The sequence below is a fragment of the Taudactylus pleione genome, unplaced genomic scaffold (genome assembly GCF_031769625.1).
Source record: "Taudactylus pleione unplaced genomic scaffold, aTauple2 ptg000810l, whole genome shotgun sequence".
Lineage (NCBI taxonomy): Eukaryota > Metazoa > Chordata > Amphibia > Anura > Myobatrachidae > Taudactylus > Taudactylus pleione.
In genome coordinates, this window is record NW_028285212.1 from 1046461 (window position 1) to 1064334 (window position 17874).

Sequence of the window (17874 nt, forward strand, 5' to 3'; positions counted from 1 at the left end):
TCAAAAAACTCACCTACAAAGTCCTCAACAACACCATCCCTTCGTTTTAAACCAGTCTCCTGACCACCCTCTTATGTCAACCTCTGACCTGAGCCTCGCTTCTGATAATACCCTCACTCCCACATACAAGACTTCTACCGTGTTCCTTCTCACTTATGGAATTCCCTACAATGTACGATCACTCTCCCACAGCCTTCAAATCTTTAAATGATCTCTGAAAACTCATCTCTCTATTAGAACTTACCCTACACCGACCTACACTACCCATACCAATGCACCATCACAACTGTTCCAATCTGCACCCTGAGCCACACTAACTAATATGCATATTCAATATGGCGCAAGAATTCTGAAGTACAAATTACTAGAGATGTGCAGCTTCAGTTTTTATCGCCAAATTATTGCAAGTTCGGATTTCTCTTATTGGCTATCCAAAATACGTGACAGCCGGGTAGCCAATATGATGTCGTTTTTGAGATCCCAACATATCAGAGTAAAACTGAACCGCACATCTCTACAAATTACTGTGGTTATTGTACCATTTTTTTCATGACTGAGGGTATGTGCGCTCCCAATACCCACGTTATCCAATTGAAAAAAAAAGGTTGCAGGGGGGGGGGGGGGGGCATAGCCTAGTAGCAGCCAAAGCTGGATGCGTTTGCCCTGAGATCCCACTGAGACTACCGAATAACGGGTATTTAACCACATAGGGAAGGTATTATCCCCCTGCTACCTGCCTGATACTTGCCCCTAACGGGTTGTGAGGTTCACGGAGCCGGGCGGTGTGAAATCATATCGCCGCAGGTTGTGGCCTACCACCCGAACGGAAGCCGGGACCTCAATTTCGGAAGGCAGTGCTTGTGACGGAGTGTTGCGCGCACACTGCAGGAATCCCCTTCCCATCGGGACCCTCAGGATCATTACCGGAGAGCACCGGGTCCTCTCCAACATCTACTCACCACCCACTCGGGCCCCCGACGTTCTAATACTGATCCTGCGGACCACAGCTCCCCCCTCACTAGGGAGCCAAGGATTAAGTCGCGGGACCACGACAGTTGGCGTCATCGCAGGGGATATAACCCGGGCTGAATAGCTGCTCTGCACACTGGTGACCCTACGAGAGTACCAGAGGGGCCTCTGTATCATCTGATATCACTCCATGCCATGCTGCAGTGAGAGGAAGCAGTGAGAATATAATTCAGAAAACCTCTGCCAAGTGCCATTCCTGCTTAAACTCAGATCACATGCCACTACTAACCAACCAGCACTTAGGGAAATAATTATATCAATATACCAGAGTGATTCAACTCTACTATCACTTACTATACCCAGTACCCTGTTTCTGCTAATACTACCATTTCTTATATCCAAGCTCCACCTTGTGGCAGTTCCCTACAACTACACTGTTCATTACCTCTGCCACATATCCAATATCTTCATTTTGTGTCCTTGGGACCCGCGTGACGTCACTGCCGCGGGTACCGCTCGGCGCACCTGGACACATCGATCCTGCCTCCTGCTTCCCCCTGCTGAGCCGGACCTCTACCGGGCTGCTGACCACCAGGTTTGCTACAAACACCTCTGGGGAAGCCACAGGCGCCATCTTGGACCAGGGCCCCATACCCACAACATATCTCCTTACAGCTTGCTCTGCTCCTAACACCCTGCTATACAATATACATGCACTATCTATCTCAATATTACACTCCTGCTACTGGATGAATATTTCACCGCTCAACATCTCCCTAATAGCAGGGTAGTAGCATCCATTGCTGCCATGTTTTTTCAGTGATATCCATCACTCATCCCTATGAGACCTCCACAGCCTATATTTACAATATTGCATTGACCGCAACAGAAACCATTTGACTTTTCATATCCGTTTATATATGTTATATGAAGAAGACAGTATGTCTAACAAAAGAAGCAAGTTGTCTACTCTCGCACCTCCCATCAAATTTGTAGCAGGGAAAACCACCGATTCATCCTCTGTTGGGAAATCTCTGCTGACAACCAAGGTTGTCCCTTCTCCTAGCCCTGATGTCAACCTTGATCTTTCTGCTGATGCTCCGCTTACTGTCCGCACTCTCCATCAAATGCTTCAGACATTCCGCACGGACCTTACATCTGACTTCCAAGTGTCTATTAAACAACTCACCAGTGAATTGACTGGTATTGGGGACCGTACGAACAACTTGGAGACTAAGATGCAAGAATTAGTTTCCTCGCATAATGATCTTCTAACCTCTCATAACAACTCGGTCCTCACGGAGTTGGTTGCTGTCAAAAACAAATTGGCGGATTTGTAAGATAGATCCAGGAGGAACAACGTTAAAATCAGAGGCGTCCCGGAATCCGTATCAAACGCAGAACTCCAGGACTTTGCCATCTGCAGAGGTTCGCGACTTGTTGATCGATCGCATCCACCGTCTACCTAAGCCCCGCTCAGCTCCGGCAGGCTCTCCCAGAGATATCCTCCTGCGACTTCACTTCTTCCATATCAAAGAAGAGATATTAAGGGCGGCACGAGATTCGGGGGATGCGGAAGTTCTTAATAATATCCAGTTGTTTCCCGACTTCTCGATCCACGCCATTAATACATGGAGAACATTCCAACCTCTCACGAAAGCGCTTCGGGAAACCAATACAGATGGGGTTTCCCGGTGAAGCTTCTGGTGCGAAAAGATGGTTCAACGTTTATTATCTCTTCACTGGAAGCTGGCGTCAAATTGTTAGCAGAATGGGAGATTTCTGTCTCGATTCCCACATCTTCACAAGCTCCTCTTCTCCAATCGGAGTGGTCTCGAGTGGGATGAAGCCGATTTATGCTGCCTTTTTGGAATTTTTCGAGGTCTCCTGGTCTTCTATTGGATACATCTAGATTTGTTCAGCAACGGACTATTGCGAAACATCTCAATATTCTTCAGCTATTCGCCACAACCAAGGTCCTTCTTTAGGAACTTTGTTTCTTCCATATCTATAGATCTGGACTTCTTTTGTGGACGCTCCATGCTGTACCTCTTAAATACGAGCACTTCCGATGTAAGGTCTGTTGTATCCTTGCAATTTCTGTTTATTGTTCCATTTAAAGTAAGTGGTTTACTGTTTGATTACAATAATTTTTTCCCCTTCTCCTGCCTTCTTTCTCACCACAGTATGTATTGAGATTATTTCTCTGTTAAGTTTGAGGCAGGATGGTAAATGTGATATATTACTATATGTTTATAATATGTTTCATAATAGGTCTCAGGGATGGGGAATGACACAGCCCGCCCCACATGTTAACCATTTTGCCGTACTGTTTTTTCACGGCAACTGCTGTGGCCCGGTTATCGATTTCCCTTTTTTGCCTTTAGTTTTTATTTTTTCCCCTTTTCCCTATTTACATGTGTAACCTTTTTTCCTTTTTTTGTTGTTGTGTGACACGTACATTTAAAACATTCTCAATTTTCCACTGTTTAAAATCATCCAATGGTTAAAGTCCTTTCGCTAAATGTCAAGGGACTTAACTCCCCACAAAAGAGACGCTTGGCTCTTTCTACTTTCCATCATCATAAGGCTAATATTGTAGCTCTCCAGGAGACGCATTTCTCATCCTCAGCACCCCCCATATTTAAGGACCATAGATACCCTGTATGCTATACTGCTAATAGCCCTCTCAAACGTAATGGAGTTGCTATACTGTTTCATGCCAATACCCCATTTGAGTTACATAGAAAAATAGAGGATGGGAACGGCAGGTTTCTCATTCTTATTGGGAAGGTTGAGGAGACTCTTGTCACTTTGGTTTCTCTCTATGCCTCTAATTCCCGACAGGTCCCCTTTTTACGAGACACTTTTGAGGAAATATCTAAAGTTCGGCAAGGAACACTTATTTTGCTGGGTGACTTTAATTTAGTTCTCGACCCTAAACTAGATAGATTCTCTCCCCAGGGCCATTCTTCTTCCCCTCGTGATATGGGTCCGTAATTGGCCTTTAAGAAATTATTGGCAGAGTACGATTTGTATGACGCTTGGCGTACTTACCTACCAGATGAGAGAGATTATACCTTTTTTTCCTCAGTCCATAATAGTTACTCTAGAATTGATTTTGTCCTTTTGGATAAAAGAATTCTATAATCTACTAAAAGGGTTAAGATCCTCCCTATTACTTGGTCTGATCATGCGCCTGTCTTATGGATTTGGGATATAGGCCATCAAATTTCTACCAGGCGTCCCTGGCGTCTTCCTGAGTACCAACTAAAAGATCCTGAGACTCTGCAGGCCCTGACTGATTCTCTTAAATTATATATACAGACTAATTCTCCTACTGATACTTCTGTTTTCACACATTGGTGTGCCTTAAAAGCAGTACTCCGTGGTACCTCCATCCAGAAAGGAGCTCAATTTAAGGCTCGCTCTCGTGAACTACAGAAAAGTCTGGAATCTACCCTACGGTCTTTAGAGTCCCAGAATCAAATCCGCCCCACTAGAGTATTGCGCAAACAACTTGAAGAAGTGAGAGCGCAGCTTAAAAAACTTTTTATGTCATGTATGCAAGCGGCTTTTACTCGTCTTCGACATAAATTTTATACGGCCGGTAACAAAGCCTCCCGTCTTTTAGCACATAAGCTGCGTGGTCATCAAGCATGCAATAGAATTAAATGTCTTTTAACCCCCTCTGGTTCGAAATGCTTTAATCCTCTTGACATTGCTAATCTATTTTCAGACTATTATGCAAAATTATATAATTTACGTGAGGACCCTTCAATCCCCCAACCTTCGGCTAATGTTATCTCCTCTTTTTTAGACAATTTATCTTTTCCTTCTCTAGATGCGGATGGCCTGGCGTCCCTGAATGCCCCTTGGTCTTTGAAGGAAATTCAGGAAGTAATTCAGAAATTACCCAAGGGCAAAGCTCCCGGCCCTGACGGTTTTTCAAACTCTTTTTATTCTGTATTTACTGAAGCCCTTTCCCCAATTCTTTTAAACTTGTTTACAGAAGCTTCTGATATCGGATCTTTCCCACCCGAAATGGTAGAAGCACAAATAGTCACCATTCTGAAACCTGGTAAAAATCCCTCTGAGAGTAAAAATCATAGACCCATTGCGCTCCTTAATACGGATGTGAAAATTTTTGCTAAATTGACAGCTAACCGCTTAAACCCATTACTTCCCCGGCTGATACACCCTGATCAGGTGGGTTTTGTTCATGGACGCCAGGCTCCCGATAACAACCGGAGGGTTTTAGATTTGGTTGAATAGGTGTCGTTCAATAAATTACAATGCCTCCTTTTATCTCTTGACGCTGAGAATGCATTCGACCGGCTCCACTGGGAATATATGCATCAGGTTTTATATAGGTATGGATTTCGGGGTGACATTCTCCGGTCCATTAATGCCCTTTATTCTGATCCCTCTGCTCGTGTTTTTAATAACGGGTTTCTCTCCTCACCCTTCTCAATTTCCAATGGTACCAGACAGGGGTGCCCCCTTACCCCACTAATATATGTGCTGGCCATAGAACCCCTTGCTCAAAAAATCCACCAATCATCTGAGTTTCCAGGGCTCTCTGTCTATGACACCTCTCATAAATTATGTCTGTTTGCAGATGATGTTTTGTTGTTTGTCACCGACCCGGAGATTTCGTTGCCATCGCTCCACAGCATTTTAGATAACTATAGTGCAGCTTCCTACTATAAATTGAATGTTACAAAAACTGAAGCTTTACCCATTAATATTCCACCTTTCTCTCTACATTCATTAAAGAGTCGTTTCCCTTTTATTTGGAAGAAGTCTTCCCTATCCTATCTGGGAATTAATATACCATCCTCTATTAATGATGTTTTTACTGAAAATTATGTTCCCCTTTTGATGCAATTGTCTTCTCTAGCTACTGCTTGGATGAGCCACGAGATCTCCTGGTTGGGCCGTATAGTGGCGTTCAAAATGATGCTATTACCAAAATTGATGTATCTATTCCGTAGGCTATTCCAGGTAAATTATTGCAACAGATGCGCCGCTTGATGATTTCTTATGTATGGAAGGGTAAAGTCCATAGAATGGCTTATAGTCGTATGGTTTCGTCCTAAACCTCAGGGAGGCCTTAATCTCCCTGACCTGACCAGATATCATGAAGAGGCCCTTCTCTCTCAAATATGCGACTGGTTTCTCCCCCCTTCTGTTAAACCTTGGGTAGATCTGGAACATGCTCTCCTCCGGCAATTTCCCCTTCCTGACCTTTTATGGATACCCCCCACAGACTGCGACCACAATTCCCCTTATTCCCTAAAACAATCTTGGATACTTTAAAAGTTTGGGATTATAATCTCCCGGCCCATTTTGATTTTACCCTGCCTACCAGAAATATTTCCCTTCACGCGTTGAACAAGGTTTTACCTAGTCTTAATATGTCCTACTGGATGACTTTGGGTATTGTGTCCTTAGCAGACTTTTTTTCCTCGTCCTCTATTCTATCGTATTTAGACCTCTGCACTAAGTATCCATTGGGACCCCCAGCCTGGTTTTACTATCACCAACTTACACATTGGTATGCTTTGATGAACACCGGCCCTACCGTATTCCAGACTCCACCACACCAAATTCTGAGTACATTTAATAACCCCTCCTCTAGTGGGGCTATATCTTTCTGGTATTCCCTACTATCTCCCATAGCTCCGACAGTTAAATCCACTGCTCAACTCCGGTGGGAAACAGATCTTCAACGTACTTTCACCTTCTCACAATGGTAGACTATTTATCTCACTACCTTCTCTATATCTAAATGTACTAATCACATTGAAATGTATGTAAAACTTTTAAATAGATTATGTTTGACACCCTCTAGATTACACAAAATCTGGCCTACAGTCTCAAAGTTCTGTTGGCGTCTCTGTCACTCTGAAGGCTCTATTTTCCATGTCTTCTGGGATTGCCCTTTATTATGCCCCTTCTGGGAAGAAGTATTCATTCTTATTAAAGATGTCCTTGGTCTCACTTTAACTCTAGATCCCTCCCTCGCCCTTCTCTACTGGTATCCAATCTCCGTTCCCAAATCTGACCGGTACGTTCTCGGCCACATTCTGATATCTGCCAAAGCCACTATAGCTCAGCAAAGGAAGTCCCCTTCCCCTCCCCCATTTGCCAAAGTTATAACTAAAACACAATCCCATTTTGAAATGGAGACGAGGGAGGTTGATTACTCTACGGCTACTTCATCCCCTATTGTGAAATGGCATCCTTGGCATCTTTATATTACAGATGGAGGAGTGGCGCCCCTGTCCCTGCCCTCTCCAATCCCTCAAAGTGCCTCTCCTTTTGATCTGAATGAGATTCCACAGGGGGACCAACACATTTAATTTAATTATCTATTCTGGTAATTGTGGTTTTTAGTTTTTGTTTAATGTCTTTGAATGTACTGTCACCTCCCTATAATTTATTTTATGTATGTTTCCCTTTTTTCTGTACCCCCACAAATATTTAGCATCATACTCAATAAAAATTTATTGATGGAAAAAAAAAAAAAAAAAAAAAGGTTGCAGTAAGTTTTACCACAAAAACTCACGGGTAGTTTCAAATTGTTTTTGTATAACAGCCTGTACCCCCTAAAGTAAAAAGATATATAAAAACCAAACTTTTTTGATTAATTACAAACAGAAAAAAAAATTATATTTTTTGGTTAATTTTTAGATCAATTTAAAAAAAAAGTTTAATTATAAAAAGCAATTATAAATAAATAGTGTAATTAAATTTGGGGTGCATAAATTAACAAAAAAAGTTTATTTTGGGGTAATTTGAGGCCTATTCCTTTTTAACAATCAATAATGACATGTTATTGGACTAACTGAGCCATCTTTCAATTTCAATTGCCTAATTAGTCATTGGGGGGAGGTTGGTGTCCAAGGGGTTCTGAAGCAAGTCCCGATATGTTTTTAACTTAAAACAGGAATTTGACTTTGCGCCTGCTCTGGGGCTGCGAGAAATAACCTGCGGTACTCCTATAAAAATTACCACAAATGATTTTCTTCCTGGCAATTGAAAAGAAAAAGCCTTGTGGCTGCGAGAACCACCCGGGCTTTTTCAAAATTGCGCTTGCAATTGAATAAGCCCCCAAATGTATGCCCTGTGCTCTCCACTGTCTGGTGCTGTAGAGTACTGTGGCACCTTACCAATCAATAATAATAATAATAATTCAGTATGTAAAAAATATCTATTTTCGCGTTGGGTATGGGATGCCAGCACTCAGGATTCTGACGTCTGAATCCCAACTAGGTGAGAGTGCCGACACCTGCAGGTAAGTATCCTAACCTACACCCCCCTGCAGCCTAATCTCCCACTAGTGCCTAACCCTCCCCCTAAACCCAAATGCTTAACGTTGGGCTGTCAGCAGTCGGTATGCTGGCGCCAGTTTTCTTACTGGTGTCAGGATTCAGGCGCCAGCATTCTAAGTGCCGCCATCCCCATTTTCTAATCTTTTAAATGTAATTTTTTTTCTCAGGAAAAAATACATTTTTAGAGTTGTTAGGAAATTCTCCTTTTTAAGCAGATTCCCGATCTCTATAATGTGTGGTGCGGATTCGGTTAGACAAATATATGTAAGAAAACCACATAATGTGTATTCTACGATAACCGCAATCTACCATGCAGTTACTAAACCACGACCACTCATTACTCACGTAGCTAAAAACGGGGTGGGAATTTTTTTTTTACAATTTTATAGAATGGGATACAAGGAAGGTACAGGTCTTGAAGAATAGCCCACATTTTATAGGCAATCAGGTGACCGTGGCGGTACCTGGCCAATGAAATGGCTCGAAGTAGGAACTACTGTGAGACATGTGACATGGTGGAGAGCGGAACAAAGCCATTACAGCAGACATCACTCACCGATGTAAAAAGTCGCTGGGACTTGCTTGTCCCCAATCTGCTGGATCAAAAGGTTGGATGTCTTAGGCTCATGTCGAAGCCATAGGGCTACTCCGAGAATAACGCCTCCTGCCAACTAAAGAGAGAACGTGAAATGGATTAGAAGAGTATAGAGGAAATACATAAGTAGGTTAAATGACGGTATGATCATTGTGCCTATATAAAGCTTTGCAAAACACCACGGAGCTGTTAATAGCAATTAACACATTTAGCTACCTGACAGCAGTGTTATATTGCCTGCAATGCCATAAATGTTTTCAGCAGATTAAAACAGCATAATAATTTGATTTGCAAGTATCCTAAGATATCTGCAACTTTAAATATAGTTTATAGCTACACACAGCACAAAAAGGAGACCATCGTCATCATCAACTGAGAACTGGGCACCAGGCACAAAAGGCGCTTTTTGAAGATATATATAGATCAAAATGAGACGTGCTGCTGACAGGCATGGATGCCATGCTCCTCCACACCCGTACTGTACTGGTATTACACAGGAACCCCCCTGACTCACCCTTCCCAGTGCAGGTATAAGATATGCTCAATGCAAAAGTTGCACTGTGCAATAAACTTTACGCAAGTCCCGTTTTTATATGATGCAAATGGATTTACTCCCAAGTCTAAATCACGCCCTAAGTAAGCATTTATTCTATCTGCTGTGTTTGATTGTGTATTTCCATCGGGGATCCAGTCAGACATTAATTTTAGGTTGACAAGCAATATGTCGTCATGTTTAAAATGTTGACATTTAACATGTCGTCACACAGTTTAGAGTTAGGTTTAGGCTAAAATAAGCAAATATAAACCCTGAATGTCGCAATTTTTTTAATGAAGTCTAAGTCGGCATTCTGAAAGTTGACTTTTCAAACCTGCCCTTTCCATTGATATTATTAGATTGCATGCTCTTTAGGACAGGTTTACATTGGGTGGGATGTACTAAGCATCTCATGCACCTCTTAATGGATACAAACATACCCCGATATGTACTTAGAAATAAGATTTAAATTGCAAAGGACAGTTCTCCCGTTAAGAGCCATCCTTTGCGATACCCTCGGATAGAGGGATTTCCGGGTTTAACACCCAGAAGTGTCTCTGGCGACTTTCTGCACATGCGCAGGACGCGCACGATAGAGGGGAGATGAGAGGGTTCACTCTGAGGGGGTGTCCCGAAAAGAAGCCCATAAGCTTCTATTAGCGCCACCTGAAGAATACGTTACCCCCCGGGACTTTCCAGTGCTTCGTACATATGGGAAATGCGGTAAAACCCCGGAAAACTGTATTTTCGGGGGTTTTACCGCAGTTTTTAGTTTAGTACATACCACCTATAATGTGAAATATTGTGTACTGTATTGAAAAAAGATGGATCTCCGCTTGCAGTGGAGTAACAATGCCCTCCATGTACCTTCTATTATCCTTTATATTTTACAGTAGGGAGTATTATATATCTATATATAATGCTGACATTGCTGTATATAATAAGTAATAAAAAGAACTTTATAACAATTTAAGGATTTAAACATTTTCATAAACATTAGAGGAATAGTAATGAAAACCTCGCTCAAAGAACTGACTCTATATTATTCCTTATAATATACACCCTTCAATTGGTAACAAGCTGCTTACGTAACATGTGCTATATATTCCAGGCGTGACATCACAAATATAATACAATGCAGCACATTTCTGTCATTTTTTAATTAGATCGTATCGTGGAAAGGCTTCCTATGGGAGGTGTCAGGAGAGTTGTGGATGTTGTGGGAGTTTATAATGGAACAGTGACCACTTAATGCACAAGGTCAGCTTCTCTGACTCAGATCCTCTTCCTCGGGAAGGAAGCTTCTATTTGGATTTGTTTTTAAGAAATGCCGGGTCCTGTCTTGCAGTACAGGGAGAGGGGGTCATAGGGTTAGACAGGAGGTGGCGCTGATAGCAGGAAGCAGGAGAGCTCTGAACAGTAAATCTCCGGGACAAGTATTACCCAAATTTAGAAAATAAATAAATATATATTTTTTTATACAATGCTATTTCGTTTCCTGTAGGACTGAAATGTTAAATTGATCATCAGCTAATTTAGGTCGGAAAATACAAGACTATAGAACCGCAATGTGCACTATGGACGTTGTAATGGTTAGTATTACTGCCTCACAGCACTGAGGTCTTGGGTTCAATTCCCACCACAGACTTTAGTGTGTGACGCTTGTATATTCTCCCCGTGCTTGTGTAGGTTTCTCCTGGGTTCTCCGGTTTCCTCCCACAACCCAAAAATATATACCGGCAAGTTAATTGGCTACAGACAAAATTCTCCCTAGTGTAGGTGTGAGTGTGGTAGGGAGTAGATTGTAAGCTCCACTAGGGCAGGGACTAATGTGAATGGCCAAAGTCTCTGTACAAGTACTGCGGAATATGTGTGAGCTATATAAATGACTTGTAATAATAAAAAATACTAACAATGGATATGTGCTTGTATCATTGCACGCTGCACTCATTAGGTGTAAAGAGGCTTGCAATCTAATATGGGAAGTGGCAAATAATTTGACATGGCTGCTTACTGTCGAGGGACAGTAATAATACATCATGCTCTCTGTATATTGGTAACGTGTGTAATCAGGCTCCACACACTCGCTGTGACACTACTCAGCGCCAAGCTCAATACTTGAGTATGTGTGAAAAAAAGAACAGGAAACAACTTATGTAAACAGGAAAAGTGTCCGAGACCGAGATGGGAGATGACAGGCGCACATTTGTCTGCTAATAAGTTCTAGATCAGCTCTGTGCCTGCCGCCTACATAGCATTCATCTGACAAATATATGACAGCTAAGGGGGAAATTCAAATGTTTGCATTGCCCGTAGCTCAGTTGTAAAGTGACCAGAAGCTATTCAAGCGTTTTCACTTAAAGCGGATTTCTGCTCGCACCCTCCTGAGTAGGGCTATATGGCACCGTAACTGTCACTTTAGATGGTAGAAGCCGTTGTATGCGGCCATTCCTCTGCATTGTGGGCGCAACAATTGTGAAGCGCAACGGAATATGCTGCACTATATAAGAAACTGTTAATAAATAAACATCCACGATAAGTGATGGGCACCCAAAAACATTTCAGTAGCTCCCGTCACTTAAGATGGGAGCCGCGGCCGTGATAGAACAATTGAATTCCCCCCTAACAATGTAAACAGTAGCAACAAGTGCCCGGGCTACTTGTCTCTATGCCCAGCAGAGCGCCAATGGAAACCCCAGTTAGATAGCTACTCTAAACTGGCGGGATAACAAGGTGAGGGTATTTTTGGTGCAGTACAATCACTCACTATTTGGCTACTAATTCAAGAGGTATTCAGGTGCAGGGAGGGTTCCTGGCTTTGATGCCACTAACCAGATGCCTAATAGAGTGCCCATTACACATGAAAGGGTTTGGTTTGGTTAATATGAATGGGGAAGGACAGTGTGGTTGCCAGCATCTTAAGATGTCAGCAATGGCTGGTCTGTCGTTCATGTATCCACCTTGCACTGATTTGCCTTATTCCAGATTACACCACAGCTGCTGTAACAATAAAAACAAAGTTGCCAATGGCTGTTTTAATACTGATGGCTGACCAAGCAACAAGTGCACTTTCCTTACTGCCAGCTACAATTTTTATTCTGCCTTATATATCGTATGTTCCGCACACCTCTGAGATTGGGCAGGGCCGTCTTTACCTTCTATTTTCTTATTTTACCATTGCGTGATCTGTATTTGTAAAATGATCCAATGTACAGAGCTGTATAGTATGTTTATTATTATTTATTTATACAGTTTCTTATATAGCGCAGCATATTCCATTGTGCTTTACAATTGGAATATGTTGGCACTTTATAAACTAATGATAATAAAATGAGAACATTCATCTTGTATATTAGCAAGTGGAGCAACAATGACTCATTCTGCAGCTAACAATACTATTGGTGGGGGAAAATTATCAACTGCCAGTTTATCATATACTCATGGATAATTGGTACCAGGGTTACTTAAATAATTAAGACTAATTTGTGCTCCTTTTTAGCTAATACAGGGGTATGGATCTGATGCTAAGTCACACGCTATGCGTTTGCAATATCGACAGAGCAACCATCATCACTAGTAATGTCGCTTACACCTACCCCATGCTTGCTGTAAAAGATCCAGCTGAAAATGCTGTGAGCTCTACATATACCTAACGCAGAATAGGTTGCAACTCTGTCTACACACCCAGGGGATGCTACTCCTACATACGAAAGCTCCGCCGCTGCACAGTTGTCACCATGTAACGCCAATTAAGCGGTCGATGAGTAGCAACTAAGATGTATACAAGTCAGTATCGCTTGTAGGTGCTCTAAGTAGCAAATATAGGATGTGATGTATGCGGTTTGCAAAAGAACACAGCAATATGCAGCCTTGTTACTGGGAGGTTTTGCTATCAGCTAAGTCTATGCACCTGGTCCAGAAATCATGAAGCTCATTTTAACTTTCAAGGCGCAATATTATTATTTCAATACACTGAGATGTAAATATGACAACAGAATCTGCATGGAATGCACAATTTACTTACACTACAGGGTATATTTACTAAAGTGCGGGTTTTTAAAAATGTACATGTTGCCTATAGGAACAAATCAGATTCTACTTAACATTTATCTCTCACCTTATAGAAGATAATATCTAGAATCTGATTGGTTGCTATGGGCAACATCTCCACTTCTAAAAACTCTCACTTTAGTAAATATACCCCTAAGGCTCGAGTTGGTTTACAGACATAAGGTATAGAGCCCATACAATATTGGGGAGCCAAGTCTACACAGAGTCATGCTTGATGTAAAAGCAGCTCTGTTCCTTTGCCAGCTGAGGATTCAGCATCCTAGCAGGCCAGCTCCATCGTCCTATGACTGTCGCAGTCTAAGCTGATCTTCCTGTAAGGGCTGCTTGCCATGCAGTGTGCGGACTAGCTGACCTGGAGCTCAGAGATTCTATCTGCTGGATAAATGAGTGATGTTATTCTTTTTTACTTGGTATCTGAGGAATGAATCCCTATTTCCTGCCAATTTAAAGATTATGTATGACTTGTATGTATCAGTAAGATTAATAGTTATTTCTTCCAGTACCTGGGTTTTCATGTGGCTAGGTATGGCTTCACCATCTGGTCAATAAAGCTTTCAGCAATATATCCGCTACAATCATCAGTCACAGGTTATGGATCTGTTCATTTGTGCCATGGTGGGTCTCAGCTATACCACTTACTTAGCTATGCCACTGAATTACTATACTTTATTATTTTCTACTAAGGGCACCACGACTACATTTAGTTCTACTAGGGGAACCACTACTGCTTTCACTTCTACCAGGGACACTGATTTTGCAATTATTACAGGGCCAATAAGAATTTAATTCTGATGGGGGCAACAGTTATGGTTTCATGAGGGCATCAGTTACAGTGGTACTATACTTGTGGCTCTACAAGTGCAGGTATGCATTTGCCGGCATGCAAAAACAGCCAGTGGATGTCAGTGAAAAATTCTGGTAGTTCCACAAGAGATTTTGACACTCTTACCCTGTTACACTACGCCGGGGGTACCAGTGCTACCCCACATTGGGCCTGTGCTAACTAGGAGCTGAGAACCAGACAAGTTTTCCAGAGTTGCAAATAGAAAGTATGGTGGTCGCTCACATCAGCTTAATGATATTGCTCAGGTGCTTGTAAAGGAAGGGGTTTATACTGAACCAAAGAAAAAAGAAGATTCCCTCCAGCACACTGCAGCAATATTCGTTTGTTTATTATTTATGTAATTTTAATTATTTCTTATTACATTAACACTTACTGATTATCTTGACACATCTATACTTTACACTTCACTATCACCTTTCTTCCATTTTTCGTGTGATGCCCTGGGAGTGGTCCTTGGCTGGGTTCTTTTGGGCTGCTCTGCGCCTCGGACATGAACCCCTTAATATTAGGGACGCCGGTATAGAGTAGCCTTGACGCTGGCCCGGTGCTTAATCATATATTGCAAATGTATGTAACCAATACCTCTGAATTTCTATTATCTTGTAGGATTCAAGTATTTTTGCTAATATTGCTGCAGTGTGCTGGAGGGAATCTTCTTTTTTCTGAAGTTTTCCAGAGTACCAGTCCTGATGCGAAGAAGCCTGAATATTTTGAATATTGAGGGGAGTGGGCAGCTTCTTTGTGTTTAACACTAATAAGAGTGAACATGGTGGTGTGGCTTGTGCCATCCTGTGAATCTGGGCACAGTACACCTCACCCGGCACTTCTCATAGCCAATATAAACCAGATATTCTGCATCCAGTTTCACAATGTGTTGTAGCTTGAATCACGTTTGGAAGTTTGCAAACTGACCCACATCAGCCACAAAATCACAGGATAACCTTTCTGTTCTACAAAGAGTGTATGTACCCCCTAATCTCACCTTAGGATACCTACGTTACGGTTTGACAGGTGTTCCATACCAGTCACACTCCCTCAATCCTGCGGTTTGTTTCTGAAAACAGCACAGACATGCGGCAGTTTACAAATACATACTAAAATCCACCTTCATAAATTTACCAGTCTGAATGGAATAATGGATGCAAAGTGGACTGGAAGTTTATCCGAAGGCTGTGAAATTAAGTTTGAGGGACATTAAACCACAAGGGTTTGTCTTTTAAACCACAACTTCTTTTTTTTTTTTGGGGGGGGGGGTTTATTGCCACTTATAAACGTGCTGTTGGTTTGTCTTTAATTGTGGTTCAGTTTGTTAAGCAGCCCATATAGTTAAGTTGAGATTGGAGTTTTAGGTTTAGAGTGGTTGTGAGGCAGAATAATGGTCAATAATATTTGACAAACTATTTAAATGCCAGCACTGGGTCCGTTTTTTTTATTTTTAGACGTTAAGTTTTATTCATATGCTTTATGTCTAAGATTTTGCCCATGCGGCCCCCTTCACTGGAATGAGCTCCCTCGCTCTATCAGGCTCTGCCTGACCTTGCATAGCTTCAAACGTGCACTGACAACCAGACTGTTCATCAAAGCGTACCCTTCCACCACATAACCTTGTCACAAGGTTGCTCACCCCACCCTTCTACCCTATCCACACGCTCACGCCTCATGTCATCTGTCTACCCTCTCCCCTAGATTGTAAGCTCCTAGGAGCAGGGTCCTCCTCAGTCCTGTTCTCACAGCCTTCTTCTACAGCACTTCAATGACAGCCTTCACCTACTCATTGGCCATATAGCTCGGTATTGCTCTCGCTCATAGTAGTTCGTGTCTTCCAGTGGCTCTTCTGCTAGTCGTGCCATCACTATTGGAGACAGGTTCCACCCTATCGAATGTGCACCAGGACAGGTTGTTATATGGTGGTCTGAGTGCCAGACTCTAAAAATTTGATATATATATATATATATATATATATATACATACACACACACACACACACACATATACAATCTGCTGTATCGGAACTCCATATAGAAAGTCCAACATCCGGGGTGCAAAGTTCCCAGGAGGTTAACACCACCCAAATTATCCAATAGTACAGGCAGCACTCCACAGAATCATGCCTTGATGAAAGATGCAGTAAAGCATCTGAAACGTTGCTATATACGTTGAAGTCTGTCATTTTTTCTGTGGAGTGCTGCCTGCATTATTGGATAGATTCTAGGAGGGATTGGGAGGGGGAGGGACAGAGAGGGAGAGGGAGAGAGGGAGGGAGAGGGGGAGATGAAAACATTTGGGCACTCACCAGGATTATGAAAAAGTAGAAAGAGTCCTTTAATTAATTACATACATATCCATATGTCGATGTTTCGGTCTAATGTTAGACCATTCTCAAGACAATCATCGGCACAGCAGAAATACAGCAAGGACAGTGATCACCAGATACCACAAGTCGTGGTGAGTGCCCCAATTTTTTCATATTTCTATAAATTGGACCCAGCACAGATCCTTGTTAATGGGAGGACACCCCAGTTGTGTGGAGGATATTTGAGGATTGTGAGTGCGGCTTCTACTGACACACTAACATATATATTATATGTGCTGTGAATAATATATATTATATATATATATATATATATATATATATATACATACATATATATACACACACACACACACACACACACACACACACACACACACACACACACAGTCAGGTGCATAAATATATGGACATTGTCAGAATTTTCATATTTTGGCTTCTATTCACCACCACAATGACTTTGAAATGAAACAAACAAGATGTGCTTTAACTGCAGACTTTCAGATTTAATTTGAGGGTAATTACATCCAAAAAAGTGGGAGGCAGATATAGAAACCATTGTAATTCCTACACCGTTCACCTGATTTGGATGTAATTACCCTCAAATTAAACCTGAAAGTCTGCAGTTAAAGCTCATCTTGTTTGTTTCATTTCAAAGTCATTGTGGTGGTGAATAGAGGCCAAAATATGAAAACTCTGTCAATGTCCCAATATTTATGCACCCGACTGTGTATGTATGTATATATAATATATACACACACTCACTCACATGCAATCCCCTCTGACTAATAATTGATAGTTTCCACCAACAGAATATACAATTTAAAATCTTTAACTCTAGCTATATTGAATATGCAGACCACTATTGCTGGTGGTATAGAATTCCTTATTGCCACAATAAGCGACAATAAATAATTTTAATGATTGGGTCTAAAATCCAATAATTAATAAAGGGGCACCTTAATAATAAGAACCAAAGGCCTGATTCAGAGCCGGACGCTCTGAAAGAGTGCTCACTCTGCATCAGGGCGTTTTTATTTTTTTTGTAAGGCCTCCTGGCCGCTTGCTTAGCTGTGGATGACCACCCACAGCTATTGCGAGCGGCCAGGTGATGGTCGCGATGGTCTCGACCATCGGGCTTGCGATGAGACCGTTGTGGTAGGGTCTCATTCCCGCAAGCCCCAGTGAGCTTTCGCCTCTATTAGAGCC

General features: G+C 42.0%; 1 protein-coding gene across 1 annotated transcript in view; it reads right to left on the bottom strand.

Moving 5' to 3' along the window:
- Positions 1–17874, bottom strand: part of CD81 (CD81 molecule) — a 62809-nt gene that overhangs the window by 14693 nt on the left and 30242 nt on the right. Inside the window, exon 2 of the mRNA XM_088458153.1 lies at positions 8866–8980. Within this exon, the coding sequence (XP_088314279.1) occupies positions 8866–8980 (115 nt within the window). The remainder of the gene's footprint in view (positions 1–8865; positions 8981–17874) is intronic.